The sequence below is a fragment of the Chlorocebus sabaeus genome, chromosome 26 (genome assembly GCF_047675955.1).
Source record: "Chlorocebus sabaeus isolate Y175 chromosome 26, mChlSab1.0.hap1, whole genome shotgun sequence".
NCBI lineage: Eukaryota > Metazoa > Chordata > Mammalia > Primates > Cercopithecidae > Chlorocebus > Chlorocebus sabaeus.
This window is the reverse complement of record NC_132929.1, coordinates 26,349,271-26,370,591: the sequence shown is the minus strand read 5'-3', so window position 1 is coordinate 26,370,591 and position 21,321 is coordinate 26,349,271. Positions and strand designations below refer to the sequence as shown.

The window sequence follows — 21,321 nt, the reverse complement described above, 5'->3', positions numbered from 1 at the left end:
ATTTTTGAAATGCGTGAAGAAACATGCTAAAAAATGATAATCTTAAATCTGCTCCTAGATTATTAATTTTTCAGATGTTTACCACTGAGTGAATTCTAATTCTCTTAATAGAATTGTCATTGATATTGGCCTTTTAACTTTCAAGGCTTTAATCCATTTTGTTAGATTTTAAAATGTCTCTTGACTGATACAAATACGAGAATATCTGTAATTTTCTTCCCTTTTCAAAGTAATTATTCTTATGAGCTAAATATTTACTGTAGGCAATATAGACAGTAAAAAAAATAAAATATCGTTTCTGAAGCACTAGTTTGAGACTAAGAAAGAGCAGCACACTGGAAATCGGAAGGCCTAGAATGTAACTCTGTAACCTTGCAACCATAGGCAAGTTAGCCCTTTCTGCTTGCATTTACTAACCCGTTGTATGAGGGAGTATTGCTAGCTCTTCATCTTTCCACCCCCATCAGTGGAATTCTTTTGGTTCCAACTTACAGAACCCAACCTAAGCCTTCTGTACCAAAAAGGCCCCATTTATCTAGGCTGTGTTTGTAGGCCAGTGTGGGGCTGGCGTCAAGAGAAACTAGACCCAGGGCCACATACTCTCCCTTTTTGCTTCTGTCCATTTGTTCATTCTCTCAGACTGGCTTTTTCCAAGAAGTTAGAATCAGAGCAACTGCAGCTGCTAGGTCATATATTCCCAGCTCTGCCGCTAGCTCTTCAGTAAAATGAGGAGAGGTGTTGGGTTAGTATGGTGGTCCTTAATTATTTGTCCAGCTTTTCTACTTTGGTCCTTTTCCTGTCTCATGAATATATTAATTATTGCTTAATTCCCCAACTTTCTCCCATTTTGAGTCTTGCTTTGTAACTTTATATTATCCATTTATCCTTTGTCACTCTCACATATTTAAGTATTTGATATTCTCTACTTTCTCATTCCTTCTTTTTTTTTTTTTTTTTAAGGCCGAGTCTTGAGACTGAAGTGCAATGGCACAATCCTAGTTCTCTGCAGCCTCAAACTCCTGGGCTTAAGCCCAGGAGTCCTCACACCTTGGCCTCCCAGAGTATTGGGATTACAGGCATGAGCCATAGTGTGTGGCCTCATTCCTTCTTTACCCATTCATTAAACCTACCATCTGTGAAATCACTGTAAAAATCTACACTTCTGGTATTTGCTATAATAACATAAAGATAAACTGACCCTATTGGGGAGCTAAAATTATAATAGGTAACAAATGTAGTTAACTGCCCCAAAATACAGCTAACCATCCAAACTATTTTTTTCTCTCTTCTTTGAGACAGGGTCTTGGTCTGCCGCCCAAGCTGGAGTGCAGTGGCTCAATTACGAGTTACTGCAGCCTTAACATCCTGAGGCCCAGGTGATCCTCCCACCTCAGCTTCCCAAATAGCTGGTACTACAGGGACATACCATTACACCCAGCCAATTTTTGTTTTTTTTGTAGAGATGGGGTTTTACCATATTGTCCAGGCTGGTCTCAAACTCTTGGGTTCAGGAGATCTTCCTGTCTCAGCCTCCCAAAGTGCTGGGATTTACAGGGATGAACCATTTTGGTTATGCCTGGCATAACCAAACCATTTTACTAGCACCTTTCTGTCACTTAATTATGAGCCATTTGATTCATTGGCTTCACCAAACAATAGTAATCTAAAAAAAAATTCATAGAACTAGTATTATGGGTTATAACTAAACTTACTATTTGGCCATGTGCGGTGGCTAATGCCTATAATCCCAACACTTTGGGAGGCCAAGGCAGGCAGATCACTTGAGGTCAGGAGTTCGAGACCAGCCTGGCCAACATGGTGAACCTGTATCTCTACTAAAAATATCAATAATTAAGAGGCCAGAGGCAGGGCGAGGTGGCTCACGCCTGTAATCCCAACACTTTGGGAGGCCAAGGCGGGTGGATCACTTGAGGTCAGGAGTTTGAGACCAGCCTAGCCAACATAGTGAAACCCTGTCTCTACTAAAAATACAAAAATGCCAGGCACAGTGGTGGGTGCCTGTAATCCCAGCTACTTGGGGGGCTAAGGCAGGAGAATCACTTGAATCCAGGAGGCAGAGGTTGCAATGAGCTGAGATTGCACCACTGCACTCCAGCCTGGGCGACAGAGGGAGACACTGTCTCAAAAAAAAAAAAAAAAATATATATATATATATATATATATAAAATAATTAGCCAGATGTGGTAGTGCACGCCTGTAGTCCCAGCTACTCAGGAGACTGAGGTGGGAGGATCGCTTGAAGCCAGGAGGCGGAGGTTATAGTGAGCCTAGATTGTGCCAGTGCACTCCAGCCTGGGCAACAGAGTGAGACTCCGTTTCAAAAAATAAAATTGTTAGCCGGGCGCAGTGGCTCATGCCCGTAATCCCAGCACTTTGGGAAGCTGAATCACGAGGTCAGGAGATCGAGACCATCCTGGCTAATACGGTGAAACCCCATCTCTACTAAAAAAATACAAAAAAAATTAGCTGGGTGTGGTGGCAGGCACCTATAGTCCCAGCTACTTGGGAGGCTGAGGCAGGAGAATGGTGTGAACTCAGGAGGCAGAGCTTGCAGTGAGCTGAGATCATGCCACTGCATTCCAGCCTGGGCGACAGAGGGAGACTCTGTCTCAAACAAAAATACAAAAAATTTGCCAGGCATGGTGGCAGACACCTGTAGTCCCAGCTACTTGGGAGGCTGAGGCAGGTGAATGGTGTGAACCCGGGAGGCGGAGCTTGCAGTGAGCTGAGATCATGCCACTGCACTCCAGCCTGGGCGCCAGAGTGAGACTCCGTCTCAAAAAAAAAAAAAAGAAATTTTTCATCTTCCTATTTCTCTCTTAGTTTTTACTGACTTAGGAACGTAATTTCTAGCAACCTAATATGGTGGAAAAAACTCAGTGCTCACTCTTTGGAGTTCACTGCTATAGATTTACTTTAATACCTTATTCTCAGTCTGATTTGTTTGTTTTTATTAAGGAAGCAGACCTTACTTTAGTAGGTAACTCAAAAATCAGATTGCTGATTTTCCTGGTTTTCACTGTAAATTTGAAGGGTTAACTATTGCATATTCTAAACATGTTCTTGACCCAAGTGTTAGTGGCCTTCTAGTGAGTTGGCAAGGCAGGTCGCCATAAAAGTACAGCAATAAGAGCCTGTCTTACTCATTTTTCTCCATCCACCACTGTGCTCAGTATTGTGTCTTACAAATAGTAGTTATTCAGGTATCTTTAAATGTATGGGAGGATATCAATGATGGTCTTCAGTTAAATGTTTTACATAACAATTAGAAAGTGAACCAAAATGAACTCTTTATCTGGAAATGTTATCACAACTAGGAATCTGCTTTAAGGAACTGTACTTAGTGTTAGTTTATTTTCCCAAACTGCTTTGACTTAACCCTTCTGTAACCCAAAGCTTAATGTGAGCAAAAGATTTCTGCAGCTAGGGGTTTTATCCTCCTTTCTACTCAGCTCAGGAATCAATGAGGTCCTTTTAAAAACACTCAAGTGGTTTCTCCTGTGCACCCCACCCACATGGAAAATATTATAGTCAACCAAATTTTCCTGAAATTCAGCGTTTGTTTATCTTCCCTGTACCTGCTTTGCTGATATATTTATCATAATATGAAACAAAATGAGTGGTTCATGCAATCTTAACTTGCTACCTCACAATGTTTTCCCTCTCCACAACAGACTTGGCTATCAGGAAAAAGTTTTTAAATGAACCCCTCACACAGCCCACATAAAAAGACTTTATCCAGGCACAAGGGAGGGAAATTTAGCTAAGGTTAATGTTTTGATTGGATCATAGAAAGCAGGCAGGGCTGAAATTGGATGGGAGTTAGGCTAGAGAAGCTTCTCAGGTTCTATAGGGTTGGGTCTTTTCAAATTTGGTTTCATTTTGTTATTGTGGTGAGTAGCCAGAAGGTCAGATGTATATTTATTCAAATAAAGTTACCAATATTTTTTACAAGCTAAGTGTAAAAGATTTTAGTATGACCTTCTTCATTGACATTGCTGAAAACTACTAAGAACATACAGTATATGGCATAATGTAACTAAAAGTACTGTATCTAAAATTTATAACCCATTACAAATGTCAGATATTAATATGTCATTACAAATCAGAACTGAGGGATCACTTGAATTATTTTTACATGATTCATTTGCCAATGTCTGAGAATTGTTGACCTCTGATAAAGTGGAGCAACTGTACTAGGTGGACTTTGTTTTAGATGACTTCAGTTTTTGCTATCTACAAAGACTTTTAGGAAAACAGCAGTCTGTAGCCCATTTTCAGTGTAACTGGCCATATGCCATGGGGCTTAAATCACACTTGAATAGTGGCAGATTGTTTTCTTTAAATGATTAGACAACTTCTTTTCTCTTCCTTCTCAATTTTAGAATGGTGAGAGTATCATGGTTGAACTTGCAGCTGGACCTTTTGGAAATAATGAAAAGGTAAGGATGGCAATGAAATAGAAATGGCTGTCCAGTGTATGTATGTGTATCCAGTTAATAATTTGCTTTCCTGTGTAATTCATTGGTCACGTAGTGCATGTTAAGGTATTGTAAAACTTATTTCTCAGAAAATATAGCTCTTTTCTTAGTTATTCTAAATTATTAAATACCTATTGACTTGGGTTTCATCCTAGAATGATGGAAACTTGGTGGAAGCCACTGGTCAACCCTCAGCTCCCCATGAGAAAGTAAGGATTGTATTTCAGATATGTTCATTGGACTTTAAATCATACCCTCTGAGGCAAGAGTCTTCTTTGGGGGAAAAAAATCCAGATAGCCAAAAAAAAATAAGGCTTGTTCTATTTTCTGTGTTTCAAGGCCTGAGTTCTATTCTTGGTAAAGAGGAAAAAAAAAAGGTTAAATGTGGGGATAGTTGATTAATACTGTTAATCCTACGTGTGTGTTGAGCTTCATTTTTTCAAAACTAATCTATTTCTTTCGGAAATAGATAGAGTATTTCATGTTCCTTTAAACTATCAAAAGAACTATTCTAATGTTAATCATTCCCTTTCTAGAAGATATGGGTGGCCAGGCACGGTGGCTTATGCCTGTAATCCCAGCACTTTAGGAGACTGAGGCAGGTGGATCACCTGAGGTCAGGAGTTTTGAGACCAACCTGGCCAACATGGTGAAACCCTGTCTCTACTAAAAACAGAAAAAGTAGCCGGGCATGGTGGCTCATGCCTGTAATCCCAGCTACTTGGGAGGCTGAGGCAGGAAAATCACTTGAACCCAGGAGGCAGAGGTTGCAGTTGCAGTTGCAGTGAACTGAGATCGTGCCACTGCACTCCACCTGGGCAACAGAGCAAGACTCTGTCTCCAAAAAATAAATAAATAAATAAAAGATATGGGTAAAGATTGCCAAGAAGTTCATTGGTGGCCTCTTTTTTGTTTTGTTTTGTTTTATTTTGTTTTGTTTTTGAACAGTTGCCAGTAGTCATCAGAGTACCAAAACTGATCTATTTCTCAGTAATGAGTGTGTGCCTCATGCCTGTTTCAATATTGGGTTTTGGAGACATTATTGTACCAGGTAAGCAATTGTAACAATTTTAGTAAAAAAAAATACTGATGATTTTAAATCGTCATGTGTATAGAATCTGTTAAAAGTTACCTGCTCTGTATTAACTATTTCTGTCTGTCACTAGAGCTGAGATTGTCATAACAAAAAAGCTTATTGAGGGTAGAAGGTAAAGCCCAACTGGTAACAACTAAAGTACTGTAATAACTCCCATGGCTCAAAAAGTTTGTTAAGGAAGCAACTAGGATCAGTTTAACCTTCTTCAAGAAAGTATATTTGTGACCCTTTTTAGAAGTTGAATATAATAATGGCAAACAAATAGTTTATATTACTTATATTTTAAGATAATGGTTATGTTTTAGAAAAAGTAGTTTCAGAATATTAGGCAAGGCTGTGATCAAGAGGAGAAACAGAAGAACACCAACTGGTAGGACTGCACAATACAAAAAGACACAGTTTATAGTGGAATTGATCACCGTCTCTTAGCATGTCTGCTCTGACAGTGTAGTTCTGCCTTATTTTCCTCACTGCACTGTCTGTAGAATAAACTTAATCCAAGCCCAGTAATAATTTAGTTTAGAAATAATTGATAATATTTCTCTATCAACTGAGTTTTTCCTTCTTCATTTTTCTTACAGTCTCCCTATGTCCTAACTGCCTGTGGTGCATGGGTGAGGAGTACTAGTGCTTCTGAAAAAGCCCTTCTATTTATATAGCAAAACCAGGTAGAGAGAGAAAAACTAGCAGTGTTGCCTTGCAAGTTGACATGGCAAAGTCCAGTGTAGCAGCTCTCTTAGCTCAGTGAATCTCGAGTCACATAATTGATAAAATAAGGAAAACATTCTATTGAGTAACCTTACACTTCTTTGAATATCATTAAACTTATACCTGATTGTACCATTTCCCTACCAAGGGCTATACAAGATCTTCTATATAGAACTTGGCATAGAACTGGTAAAAATAGTATATAAATACTACGTTATTGAAGTAAATGTCAAAGATCTAAAACAAAAACATTTCTCTAAAGAGCAGAGGTACTGACAATACATGACTTAATCCTAAAAACTAAATTTGAATTTAGGGAGGGAAAAGGTACTATTTTTAAAAAAAAGTGGAAATGTGATTAAACAGCAAAAACAACAAGGGACTTATTTTATTAATTTTGTAGAGACCAAAACTAATTAATTCAAATAACTAATGAAGATAGTAAAATTATTTTATGATTTTTGAAGTAGTTAAATGTCATTCTTTCTGTTTTTATAACATTATAAATAAATGCAAGCTGAGATTTCTTCTTTGGGAAGAAGAAAAGGTTCAACAAATTTCTTACAAGAAATAGATATTAAATGAGTTGTTTCTGCATAATTGCATGTTTACAAATGAAAGCATGAGCCGAGCGTGGTGGCTCATGCCTGTAATCCCAGCCCTTTGGGAGGCTGAGGCAGGTGGATCACTTGAGGTCAGGAGTTCAAGACCAGCCTGGCCAACATGGTGAAACCCCATCTCTACTAAAAAATACAAAAATTAGCCATGTGTGTTGGCACATGCCCATAATCCCAGCTACTTGAGAGGCTGAGACAGGAGAATCACCTGAACCCAGGAGGCGGAGGTTGCAGTGAGCTGAGATCGCACCACTGCACTCCGGCCTGGGTGACAGAGTGAGACTGTCTTAAAAAAAGGAAAAACACAACTGAATAGCATTCCAGTCTGTGTATGTACCACATTTGCTTTATTCATCTGTTACGGACACTTAGGTTGCTTCCATTTTTTGGCTATTGTGAATAATGCTGCAGTGAATATGGGAATGCAAATATCTCTTTGACATACTGATTTCAGTTCCTTTGGATGTATACCCAGTAGTGGGATTATTAGACCATATGGTAGTTCTAGTTTTAATTTTCTAAAGAACCACCATACTGGTTTCCATAATGGCTACCCTCATTTACATTCCCATCAACAACGAACAAGGGTTCCCTTTTTGCTCCATCCTCTCTGAGGCTTACTTTTCATCTTTTTGATAATAGCCATTCTGACATATGTAAGGTGATATCTCATTGTGGTTTTAATTTGCATTTTTCTGATGATTAGTGATTTTAAGCAATTTTTAAATAATACCTGTTGTCTATTTATGTGTCTTCTATTGAGAATTAGCTATTCAAATCCTTTGCCCATTTTCTAATTGGGTTGTTTACTTATTCTTGAGTTGTTTGAGTTCCTTATATTAATATATTTTAGATATTAACCCCTTATCAGATACATAGTTTGCAAATATTTTCTCCCATTTCATAGGTGTTTTCTTCACTTTGTTGACTGTTTCTTTGGCTGTGCAGAAGCTTTTTAGTTTGATGTAAACCCGTTTGTCTATTCAATACATTTTTAATGATAAATTTAAGACGTTTTCTTCATGGCCGGGCTTGGTGGCTCACGCCTGTAATTCCAGCCCTTTGGGAGGCCAAGGCCTGTGGATCACAAGGTCAGGAGATCAAGACCACCCTGGCCAACAGGATGAAACCCCATCTCTACTAAAATACAAAAAATTAGCCAAGTGTGGTGGTGGGCGCCTGTAGTCCCAGCTACTCAGGAGGCCGAGGCAGGGGAATCGCTTGAACCTGGAAGACGGAGGTTGCAGTGAGCTGAGATCGCGCCACTGCAATCCAGCCTGGGCAACAGAGCGAGACTCTGTTTCAAAAAGAAAAAAGTTTTCTTCATGACATGGAATATTGAGCAGCTAATAAAAATGATAGTTAAAAACTAGTAGCTTCAGGAAATGTTTAAAATATGGTATTAAGTATTTTTAAAATCAGCATATAAAACTTTATCCAGAATTTGAGCTACTTGAATGTTCTCATAATGCAACAATGAAGATTCAATACAACATATACTGTTACTATTGTTAACGGTTGAATTTGCATTGCTGTTATTGTTTTAAGAAAATAATGTGTGTTTTTTTGTTTTTTTTTTTAAGGCCTGTTGATTGCATACTGTAGAAGATTTGATGTTCAGACTGGTTCTTCTTATATATACTATGTTTCATCTACTGTTGGTAAATTTTTGTTTTTTCTTTGTATTAAATGTTGAATTGTATTGTCTGGAGGAAAAGACAGAGGTCTAAAAATAAAGAAGGACTACAATTTGGGCATGTTAGTTTGCCCCTGCAGTCCTAGCCAAGGCAGGCAGATTGCTTGAGCCCAGGAGTTCTAGACAAGCCTGGGCAACATAGTGAGACCCCATCTCTATAAAAACTATTTTAGGGCCGGGCACTGTGGCTCACGCCTGTAAGCCCAGCACTTTGGGAGGCCAATGCAGGCAGATCATGAGGGCAAGAGACTGAGACCATCCTGGCCAATGTGATGAAACCCCATCTCTACTAAAAATACAAAAAAAAAAATCAGCTGGGCATGGTGGCATGCACCTGTAGTCCCAGCTACTGGGGAGGCTGAGGCACAAGGATCGCTTGAACCTGGGAGGCAGATGTTGCCGTGAGCCGAGATCATGCCACTGCACTCCAGCCTAGCGACAGAGCAAGACTGTCTCAAAAAAAAACACAAAAAATTTTTTTTTTTTAAATTAGCTGGATGTGGTGGTCCCAGCTACTCAGGAGGCTGAGATGGAAGAAATGCTTAAGCCCAAGAGGTCAAGGCTGCAGTAAGCCATGATCATACCACTTCACTATAGCCTGGGTGAAAGATTGAGTCCCTGTCTCAAAAAAAAAAAAAATAAGAAAGAAAAAGAAAAGAAAATAGCTAAGTGAGGGAGAAGATGAAGAAAAAAATATAAAGAAATTCAAAAAGTAGTCTCAGCCAGGTGCAGTGGCTGGCCAGATGCAGTGGCTCATGCCTGTAATCCCAGCACTTTGGGAGGTCAAGGCAGGTGGATCACTTGAGGTCAGGAGTTTGAGACCAGCCTGGCCAACATGGTGAAATCTCATCTGTACTAAAAATACAAAAACTAGCTGGGCATGGTGGCGCATGCCTCTATTCCCAGCTACTTGGGAGGCTGAGGCAAGAAAATTGCTTGAACCCGGGAAGTGGGTTCAAGAGACAAGATCGCACCACTGCACTCCAGCCTGGGCAACTGAGCAAGGCTGCATCTCAAAAAAAGCAGTTTGAGGCCACTAAGTATGGTACTGTCCAGGGCTTTAACATATTAGTATCCAAAGGCAGATTATAGGAGTGTTCATTAATTCTCCTGTGTACCCTTGGACAGCTCACTTAAATTCCCTGTTCCTCCACTGCCTCATCTTTAATATTAGGAACTATACTAAATTGTTTATAAAGGAATATTCTGAGATCCTATGTTCCTAGTAAAACCCTGAGTCATTAAGGAAAGTTCAGACCGGGCATGGTGGCTCACATCTGTAATCCCAGCACTTTGGGAGGCTGAAGCGGGTGGATCAACTGAGGTTGGAAGTTCGAGACCAGCTTGACGAACATGGAGAAATCCCGTCTTTACTAAAAAATACAAAATTAGCCAGGTGTGGTGGTGCATGCCTATAATCCCAGCTACTCGGAATGTTGAGGCAGGAGAATCGCTTGAACCCAAGAGGTGGAGGTTGCGGTGAGCTGAGATCGTGCTATCGCACTCCAGCCTGGGCAACAAGAGCGAAACTCTGTTTCAGAAAAAAAAAAAGAAAAGTTCAAAAGTATGTGCTTAGTGACAAGGCTTAGGAAGTATGTAATCAGTGTTAGGAAGATTTTTTAAAACAACCTATAGTACCTATTGGTACAGATTTAGTTATCTAAAATAATGAAACCATTTAACAACTTTAATAGCAACAGATAATTGAAACTCTCATGAAGTATTATCTCTATCAATGATACATGGTTAGGTTAGTAATAATTGAAATGCTAACCACTTTCCAGATTTTTCAAAAGCTCCGTAGAAGATGTCTCCTAATCCTATCTAGGAAAATGATGAAATTACTAAGAAGTCATAGAGCAAAAATGTCTTCAGAAATATTTGAAAACCAATACTTAAATGAGAGAAGAACAAACCCACCTTTCGTAACATGTAGAAATGACTGATGGCTTGGTATTCTTCTTGCAGCCTATGCTATTGGCATGATACTTACATTTGTTGTTCTGGTGCTGATGAAAAAGGGGCAACCTGCTCTCCTCTATTTAGTACCTTGCACACTTATTACTGCCTCAATTGTTGCCTGGAGACGTAAGGAAATGAAAAAGTTCTGGAAAGGTAACAGCTATCAGGTATGTGCTTATACTTTGATTACCACGTTATCTTATGACTTAATTTACTTACTGATTTTAGGTGGGAACAGCCTATATATAGCAACACTTTTATGTACCAAAAAGTACCGTAATACCCCCTTACTCACTGTCTACCTGCTGCATCATCATTTGTCACCTCCCCTGCAACCTAATACCAAAAGCCTGGTGATTCAAGACAAAACTACAAAAGAACAGTGGAGGACATCAGGGAAAACAAAATAGCATTTCAACATGTATTTTCAAAACCTACACAAAAGCAGACTTCATGAAAGATAAAATTGTATGTTTAAAATAAGTACTTAATTTTGAGACTAAGCATTAGCTATTTATAGTAAGAGTCCTAAGGTTTTGCACATAAAAAGTGTACTCTGGCCAGGCATGTTGGCTCACGCCTATAATCCCAGCACTTTGGGAGGCCGAGGCAGGTGGATCACCTGAGGTCAGGAGTTTGAGACCAGCCTGGCCAACATGGTGAAACCCTGTCTCTACTGAAAATATAAAAAATTAGCCAGGTGTTGTGGCAGGCACCTGTAGTCCTAGCTACTTGGGAAGCTGAGGCAGGAGAATCGCTTGAACCTGGGAGGCGGAGGTTGCAGTGAGCCAAGATCGCTCCAGCCTGGGCAACAAGAGCAAAACTCCATCTCAAAAAAAGTGTACTCTTCAGCATCTAAATGGGCCTAACCAAACTAGATAGGGCACTCATTTGAGATTTAAATGAATCAAGGTTGACCTTTCTTTAAAATGTCTAAACAAAGAAAATCTTGGTACCAGAGTCTCTTTTGCTTGAGTGGTTTCTTCATTGAAGTTAAACCCTTTTCTTTTTTATTTCCCTAAATGTTCTTAGTATTCCAGTAAAGTCTGTTTGCATTGAAATTAAGAAGAGTTGGGAAACCCTAGCCTATTGAGGTCAGGGCCATGGCATTGACCCCTTCATGAAGGCACTTTGTGAGGCAGTTAGCTCTGCTTTGCCCTATTACAACTACTACCCTCCTCCATCCACCCTCATGCTTCTGTGTCAGGGGTCACGTGAACAAAAACAGAGACACTTTGGGTGAGTGGCTGCAATTCTGATAGTAGATAAACAGTTCAAAGTTCATGTCCATCTTGTACTTGGTCTTTTGTGTCATTTATAGTGTTATTTAATGAGAGGTGGTTAACACATTAGTTACAGACTACTATGATTTAAAAAACACTGGTTTAGAATTCTTTTCAGGAAATCTTAAAATTTCTTTGAGAGTTGGTTAAGCTAATAATACCTGTCTTGCCTACATCACAAAGCTGTTGTCTCAACTTACACTATTATACGTAGAATTAATTTATGATCCTAATGCCCTTGACTAAACTAGTAAGGTAACTTTTAACTTTTCCACTGAAGATGACACACAGGTTTTTTATTTTTAAAGATTTTTAAAAATAAAAGTGTATCCTATGATATACACTATACTAATAAACTCTAAAAATCACATCTCAAAAAGTACTCTACATCATTTTTTAATGGTTTTATATTTCTTCATTTAGCAAATGTTTATGAGTGATTCTATGAGAGTGTACTATTTTTGGTATTGGTGATACAAGATGATCAAGTTAGAAAGAGGCCTATTCTCATGACCTCTTGAAAGTTACAGTCTAGTGGGGAATAGAGATAAAGTCACTAACAATAAAGTATGATAAACATATTAGTTAACGGCAGGTGCCTTGAAAACTATAGATGGGATATCCAGTGCTTGTGGTTTCAGGAAAGAGTCCTAGGTGATTTGGGGAAGGCTTTCTGAAGAATATTAAATTTATGTCCAGACTTGAAGACTGAGCTGTGTGTTCCATGTTGAAGGAGCCATGTCTTCTGAGTCTCGGAGGGAAGAGAACATAGCGCATTCTAGGAACTCAGTGAAGGTTAGGATGGCAATAATACTGAGTAAGGGTTAGGGGAGCTACAGGAAATGACAACTGGAGAAGAAAGCAAGAGTGAGAGCCTTGTAGCATCTTATAAGCCACATTTAAGAGTTTGAACTCTATACTAAGCACTGGAGACCATTTAAGGTTTTAAGAAATCTAGAAAATTAAGGGAGCAAAACTGGGGACAATTATTGCAATAAGAAGTGATAGAAGGCTAGATGGTTGTTTATACTGATAATTGCAGCACTTTGGGAGGCCAAGCCAGGAGGATCACTTGACCCCAGGAATTTGAGACCAGCCTGGGCAACATGCGAGACCCCGTCTCTACAAAAAAGAAAAAAATTGCTGGGCATGGTGGCACATGCCTTTGGTCCTAGCTACTTGGGAGCCTGAGGTGGGAAGATTGCTTGAGCCCGGAAGATAGGGGCTTCAGTGGGCCATGATTGCACCAGTGCACTCAGCCTAGGCAACAGAGTGAGCGAGACCCTGTCTCAAAACAAAGACACAAACAAAAAAGAAGTGATAGAAGCCTGAATTAGCGAAGTAATGAGATGGAAAGACTTGAACAAAGTTAAGAGAAATTTAGACGCATAATAGGACCTGATGATGAAGTCAGTATGGGCAGAGGAAAAGAAGTAGAGTCCAGGGCTTCTGGATTGGGAAACTAGGGGGATGGTGATGAAGAAAAGGCAACAGGGTTGAGGAAGATGATGATGAATTCAGTCTTGAACATTTCAAAAGTACCTATTGGATCACCACAAAGAGAGAAATAATAGGCAGTTGAATAAATAGGTCTGGTGTGCAGGAGACAGACCTGGCTAGAGATAGATACTCGGGAGTGCCATTAGCATACAGAATAGTGAGAATGTAGAGGCAGAAGAAAAGACTCAGGACAGGCCTGTGAGCAAGAGATTTCTACTATTAGGGGTACTCATCTGATTAACTGTAAATCAGGACAAAGACAAGCAACATCAGGAAATATTGTTCTGAGTTGACATTAAATCTTTGTTTAATTTAGAATTGAAATTTAGAATTGTTAGAGCACATGTGCTGTCTTACAGAATTATTTATGTTTCTTGTTATTTTCATTATCAGAATTTGTTTTTATTTATAAAAAAGTCTTTTCCCTTTAATACAGCTTTTAAAGTATTTTATTATTAAAAAAATATGCTTGTAGGCTGAGCGCAGTGGCTCACACCTATAATCCCAGAACTTTGGGAGGCCAAGGCGGGCAGATCACCGGGGGTCAGGAGTTTGAGACCAGCCTGGCCAACATGGCAAAACCTCATCTCTACTAAAAATACAAAAATTAGCTAGGCGTGCTGGCGCATGCCTGTAATCCCAGCTACTTGGGAGGCTAAGGCGGAAGAATCGCTTAAACCTGGGAGGTGGAGGTTGTAGTGAGCTGAGATTGCGCCATTGCACTCCAGCCTGAGTGACAGAGCAAGACTCCATCTCAAAAATAAATAAATAAAAATAAAATATGTGATTATAGAAAATTTGGAAAATTTTTTTTTAAATACAAGAGGAAAATTAAATCCACCCATAATCCTACCACCTGGAGATAGCTAAGGTTTAAGTGAATTTCCTTCTGTGCCTTCTCTGGATAAATGGATAGATGAGTGAATGATACTATAAATAGTTATCTTTCTTTTTCACTGCATTTTATATTTTATTTTAAATTCCTTATAAAATTATTTTAATGGCTGTATAATATTCCCTTCATATGCCTACATCATACTTTATTATTTACTTTAAGGTAAATAAATAAGGTATTTTCAGAAAATGATTAAAAATGTGGGCAAAAATAATGTGAAAAGATGTTCATTATAGTAATTATAGTCTTTGTTCTATTTCAATGTCTTGTAATATTACTGGTAGTTAATTTACTAAAATTTTTACATAGACCTTCACTGTTTTCATTTTAGTAATTTTTCTTTTTTGTATCTCAATTACAAAGTAATGCGTATTTGCGTTTTTAAAATAAGCAACGTGAAAGTGTCTAAAGTAAAAATGGAAGTCCTTTTTCTTTTTTTTTTTTTTTTTTTGGAGATGGAGTCTTGCTCTGTCGCCCAGGCTGGAGTGCAGTGGCTGGATCTCAGCTCACTGCAAGCTCCGCCTCCCGGGTTCACGCCATTCTCCTGCCTCAGCCTCCCGAGTAGCTGGGACTACAGGCGCCCGCCACCTCGCCCGGCTAGTTTTTTGTATTTTTTTAGTAGAGACGGGGTTTCACCGTGTTAGCCAGGATGGTCTCGATCTCCTGACCTCGTGATCCACCCGTCTCGGCCTCCCAAAGTGCTAGGATTACAGGCTTGAGCCACCTCGCCTGGCTGCAATGCCTTTATAAATTATTTCCCTTTAAAAAGAAAATCTTTCATTGTTTATGACCAATATTTAAAATCAAAATTAGCTTACCTTGAATGTTGTCATTTGTGGGAGACAGTGTATTGTGGCCTTTGACATCAGTTCTGACTAATAGCTTAATCTCTGAAGACTGTCTCCTCATCCATAAAATGAGATTGGATCTATAGGGAGGTAGGGAATAAGAAATCCATAGTGGGGCCGGGCGTGATGGCTCATGCCTATAATCCCAGCACTTTGGGAGGCCAAGGCAGGCAGATCACGAGGGCAGGAGTTTGAGACAGCCTCACCAACATGGTGAAACACCTGTCTCTACTAAAAATACAAAAATTAGGTGTGGTGGCGGGCGCCTGTAATCCCAGCTATTCGGGAGGCTGAGGCAGGAGAATTGCTTGAACCTGGGAGGCGGAGGTTGCAGTGAGCTGAGATCGCACCACTGCACTCCAACTTGAGTGACAGAGCAAGACTCCGTCTCAGAAAAAAAGAAAAAAAGAAAGAAAGAAGAAAGAAAAGGAAGGAAGGAGGGAGGGAGTGGGGGAGGGAAGGAAATCCATAGTAGTGGGTTAGCTTAAGGCTTGGTGTGAGGCAGGTGGATGTTGAAATCTGTTAAGGCTAGGCAGAGACTTCAGAAATAACAGTGGGGAACTTCTACATGCCTGGTGAGACAGAGGGAGACTTGATATGGGTCCACTGTGAGATAGGCCTGAGGGTCAGCTCTGGCTCATCTCTTAGACTAACAGTGTAATAATAATCATTTGCTTCTCTCTCCCAACCTCCACCATCTCCTAAGCTTTGTCAGTTTCTATTTCTAGAATATCCCTGTTTAACTCCCAACTTAAATTCTGCCTTCTCCAAGTAGATCTCTAAGAAATTAGAAGGAAGTAGGCACTCCAATTAAAATCACACTTACCTTTCACCGTATTGTTTTAGACTTTGTACTTTAAATACTTATTAACATCTGCCCTGCAGTTCTCGTATTTATATATGCCTGCCTCACTAAGTATTAGCTCTTATGTATTAGGAATCCACAATGCTTATGACAGTAGTTTTTATGCTGTAAATTCTCAGCTAATGTTATTGAAAGTCTTCATGCAGTGCGCCTCTAATGCCCAATCCTTCATCCACTGGCCTTTAGTTACTTTTGCAAGTGTGTATAAGCTTCCTGATTATATTTCAGCAGCCCTTATAAAATGACTGTAATTGTCATATGCCACTATAAAAGTGAGGCACTTTTAAAACATTAAACTAGACATGTATCTCTACGGTCTTTATATGCAATCTTTTTCTGTAAATATTGCAAGTTTTTGCTGCTGTTTTGAAATAATCAAATACAAAACAAGTAATATAAAGTTACAATCTAAAACTAAGGCAAATTTGTTTATACTATTAGTCATTTGGTTCATTCGAATGCCTGATAATAGAGTTGAGTGCAAGAATATTGGTAGTAAAAAGCAGGACTTTTCACTGGGGACTCTTTAAATGTCCAGGTAGCCCTGACAGTCTTTCCATGCTGTTTTTAGTGGGCAAGTTAAAACTCACTTGTTGTAACTTGGAGACCTTATTGAAATACTTCAGGATCTTACTTTGAGTCTTTTAGCCCTTCCTGTGAGTTTCTCTCATCAAAAGAAGTAATATTTCTATAGGGTTTCACTAAAATAATACTATTTTGGGCTGGGCGCGGTGGCTCATGCCTGTAATCCCAGCCCTTTGAGAGGCTGAGGCAGGTGGATCGCCTAAAGTCAGGAGTTCAAGACCAGCCTGGCCAACATAGTGAAATCCCATCCCTACTGAAAATGCAAAAAATTATCTGGCGTGGTGGTACGTGCCTGTAATCCCAGCTACTAGGGAGGCTGAGGCAGGAGAATTGCTTGAACCCGGGAGGCGGAGGTTGCAGTGAGCCGAGATCGTGCCATTGCACTCCAGCCTGGGCAACAAGGGCGAATCTCCATCTCAAAAAAAAAGGAAAAAAAAAAAAAACTAATTTGGAAATACTAATTACTAATTTTAAATTATTTTCTACAGCCCAAAAGTAGTTACAGTATATTTCCTATGAACTTTTCTTGTGGAATGCTTCAAGAACTACAGTACTCAGACCCCTTTATTTGATTTTATGTGAAGTCTTAGTTCTAATTAATATAAAGCAAATAAAGATACTTTTTTCTCAGCAGAGAAAAATCAAGCAGAGTCATGATTACTTTGGCATATAGCACAATGAAGAGGAGTCATCATTTTAGGGGATATTTTTTGCTTCTATAATGAAATAAGTGGAGTTAAATATGTGCAGCAATGTCCAATGGGCTATTTTACTCTGGGCAGGTAGTAAGTTTTCAGTTTGTCGATACCCAGTAAACAGTGAGTTGTGTCTGTTAAATGTCACTAGTACTTCTCATTATTTTTAGAAGTCACAAGCTGTAACTGACAAGTCAGAATACAGAGATAACTTAGAACAACTCTGCTTTAGTATCAACAAGTCTCCAGTTACCCTGCTTTAGTGAGTGTTTTATTAGACTATTTCTGGAGATTGGTTCAATTATAAGCAAGCAGAGCTATCAGAAAATGCCACCTTAGCTGACCTGATTTCAGAGGCCATCTTTCCAAATCAAGCTTTCCTGTTTCCAAATATGATGAAAATGTTTGCCAATTTTGTCAATTCATTGTATTATTTATGTTAATTTATTGTTGTATTTTTTAAAACTTTGTTCTTTATGTTTCTGTATTGTTTTTATTGGAAAGTCAGTAAAGAAAAGTAAATAGGGAGTAGAGATGCTAACTTCTCAATAAGTTGACTTTGAAAGTGGTTTTTTTAATTAATATATTTCTGTGTTCAGGGATTAGATTATATATTGCCAGTGAGGTACCTGGGGATTAGGAAAGAAGAGGCAAGTTAGATGAGACTGACTCACTACCTACTGTGCTAACAAGGCACCAGGAAGCATGTTATAATTTAGGGTATGTGGGCTATCATTTCATTAGATTACAGTTGCCAGGGTAAGCAGATCATGGGGAAGAAAGAGGGTTTCTCCACCATCTATTCTGCTGAGGCTGCTTCAATTTTCTCTCTACACAGCCCTAACCTCTTAGACCCAGAACTTTTAAATTCCTAGAAGAAAAGGGGCCTAAATATATCTTACACACTTTTCCTTTCTCCCCTTCATTTAAATTGACTAAAATTAACTGTTCAACATCTTCATCTTATGTTTCATGTAGTGAACTGCTTAATAAATGTTATCTGTCTTGATTTGGCTTTTGTTTTTTCCCCTAGAATTGCTGCAAACTAGTGACCTTAAATCTAGGGGATATCTTTGGCAATTAGAAGACCTCAAAATGGTTTTGGGTCTTGAAATGGCTTGTAGAGTATCAGCAGGTTTTTGATTTATTTTATTTTATTTTTGAGACGGAGTCTTGCTCTATTGCCTAGGCTGGAGTGCAGTGGCACGATCTCGGCTCATCAAAGCCTCCGCCTCCCAGGTTCAAGCAATTCTCCCACCTCAGCCTCTCGAGTAGGATTGGGATTACAGGCACACCACCACACCTGGCTAATTTTTGTATTTGTAGTAGAAACAGGTTTTCACCATGTTGGCCAGGCTGGTCCCGAACTCCTGACCTCGTGATCCACCTGCCTTGACCTCCCAAAGTGCTGGGATTACAGGTGTGAGCCACCGCGTCCAGCCTAGGTTTTGATTTTGTAAACTGTCACCATTAGTTGAGACAGTTGTCAGCCAAAAGCCTCAGCTCATGTTGTATTCTTTCTGCCTGGCAAGTCAAGAGACCCTGTTTGGAGATGATTCCACCGTCTTGTTCTTCCAAAAAACACTAAAGCCTTCAGAACCACTTTTCAAAAATAGGAACATTTATCTTGCTGATCTTTCCTTCTTCTAATTCTTGATGAAGGAAAGGAAAAAAGTGTATCTCTATACCAAAATTTAATCACTAGTCTAAAAGTCTTTAGCAGTCTTCACAAAGGCATTACTTTTTTCTATTTTTAGTAATTGTATCTGAATTGCTGAAACACTGAAAGCATTTAAACAGTTTCTTCATCCTTCATTTCCAAATATAAGACAATTTTTTATGAGAATATAGGCAGAGCTGAAGTGACCATTTGAGAAAAGTTTAACTGGTAATTTCTGTTTTTGGGGGGTGGGGACGGAGTCTCACTGTGTCACCCAGGGTGCAGTGCAGTAGTGCAATCTCGGCTCACTGCAAGCTCTGCCTCCCGGGTTCACATCATTCTCCTGCCTCAGCCTCCTGAGTAGCTGGGACTCCAGGCACCTGCCACCACGCCCAGCTAATTTTTTTATTTTTATTTTTTAGTAGAGACAGGGTTTCACTGTGTTAGCCAGGATGGTCTCGATCTCCTGATCTTGTGCTCCACCCGCCTTGGCCTCCCAAAGTGCTGGAATTACAGGCATGAGCCACTGTACCCGGCCAGTAATTTCTTTAAAATAGTCTATAGCAACTGTATTTTTTTTTTTTTTTTAACAGAGTCTCACTCTGTTGCCCAGGTTAGAGCGCAGTGGCGCGATCTTGGCTCACTGCAACCTCCGCCTCCTGGGTTCAAGCAATTCTCCTGCCTCAGCCTCCCAAGTAGCTGGAACTACAGACGCCTGCCACCACACCCGGCTAATTTTTGTATTTTTATTAGAGACAGGGTTTCACCATCTTGGCCAGGCTGGTCTTGAACTCCTGACCTTGTGATCTGCCCATCTCAGCCTCTCAAAGTGCTGGGATTACAGGCGTGAGCTGCCACACCCAGCCTAGCAAATGTATTCTTGGTTTTGTTTTCAAATATCATTTGACCTCAAGTTCATTTTTTGTAGAAATTATTATGTTTCCAAAGTTTGAATTATCTTACGGTTATTTCAGGGTGTCAATAATATCACACTGTCCCAGAGCCAGCAGGTATTATCACAGTGACTCATGAGGCCATTTTTAGTTTTCCCACTTATATGATTGGACACTGCCTGGAATAGTGTCCTGGAATAAGTGTCAGGAATATCTTCCTTTTGTTCTGGATTTCTCACTGCCATGAAGGGCAGTATTCATATTTGGAAATGGAGATAATGGAAGATCCGGAGAACACAAATGGGCTCTGAGTCACGTGATTAGACTTCCTTAGAGGTTCAGTGTCACCCTGACTATCTCCTTAGAAGTGTGGATGTTGAACCAGAACAGTGCTCCAGAAGGAGTGCTGAGTTTCATAGAGCAATCTGTGTTTTTTAGAAAAACTCAGAATCCTTTTGCTAATGTAGTGAATATTGGGGGCAAGTTGAAATTTTGCATTTCCTAACGTCTTTTATTTATGCCTAGACGATGGACCATCTGGATTATGCAACAAATGAAGAAAACCCTGCATTGACTGGTGAACAGATTGTCCAGCAATAATATGTGGAGCTGCTATAATGTGTCATTGATTTTCTACAAATAGACTTGGACTTTTTAAATTGACTTTTGAATTGACAATCTGAAAGAGTCGTCAATGATATGCTTGCAAATATATATTTTTATGAGCTGGTACTGACAGTTACATCATAAATAACTAAAACGCTTTGCTTTTAATGTTAAAGTTGTGCCTTCACATTAAATAAAACCTGGCTGTGTAGTTTCCGAGATGTACTATATACAGTATATTTTTCTAAAAAAAAAATGCCTTGACCCACCCCTATACTTTTTTTTACTGAAATCTGTTTCTTTCAGCTCTGATGGAGATAAAAGTAGTTACTATTTCTGAATGAGTTTTACTGTAAACAATTATGCAAATTGGCCAGGCGCGATGGCTCACGCCTGTAATCCCAGCACTTTGGGAGACCGAGGCAAGCGGATCACGAGGTCAACCCCTCTCTACTAAAAATACCAAAAATTAGCCGGGCGTGGTGGCGGGCGCCTGCAGTCCCAGCTACTCGAGAGGCTGAGGCAGGAGAATGGCGTGAACCCGGGAGGTGGAGCTTGCAGTGAGCCGAGATCACGCCACTGCCCTCCAGCCTGGGCAATAGAGTGAGACTCCATCTCAAAAAAAAAAAAGAAAGATTTATGCAAATGATATCTGTTCTATAGAAATAACTGTTTAACACCATGCAAGAAGGTGGTTCAACAGTGAAAATTTGGGGCCGGGCGCGGTGGCTCACGCCTGTAATCCCAGCACTTTGGGAGGCCGAGGCGGGCGGATCACAAGGTCAGGAGATCGAGACCATGGTGAAACCCCGTCTCTACTAAAAAATAGAAAAAAATTAGCCGGGCGCAGTGGCGGGCGCCTGTAGTCCCAGCTACTCGGGAGGCTGAGGCAGGAGAATGGCGTGAACCC

General features: G+C 39.8%; 1 protein-coding gene across 2 annotated transcripts in view; it reads left to right on the top strand.

The window, feature by feature from the left end:
- SPPL2A (signal peptide peptidase like 2A) overlaps positions 1-20,630 on the top strand; it is a 58,358-nt gene extending 37,728 nt beyond the window's left edge. The window contains exons 11-16 of one of the 2 annotated variants that reach the window (XM_008016618.3): positions 4,407-4,463; positions 4,658-4,711; positions 5,451-5,553; positions 8,507-8,584; positions 10,588-10,748; positions 20,331-20,630. In XM_008016618.3, coding sequence (XP_008014809.1) covers positions 4,407-4,463; positions 4,658-4,711; positions 5,451-5,553; positions 8,507-8,584; positions 10,588-10,748; positions 20,331-20,405 — 528 coding nt within the window. In that variant the 3' untranslated portion in view covers positions 20,406-20,630. The remainder of the gene's footprint in view (positions 1-4,406; positions 4,464-4,657; positions 4,712-5,450; positions 5,554-8,506; positions 8,585-10,587; positions 10,749-20,330) is intronic. The other variant, XM_008016619.3, reaches the window with a different exon arrangement.
- The last annotated feature ends 691 nt before the right edge of the window (positions 20,631-21,321 follow it).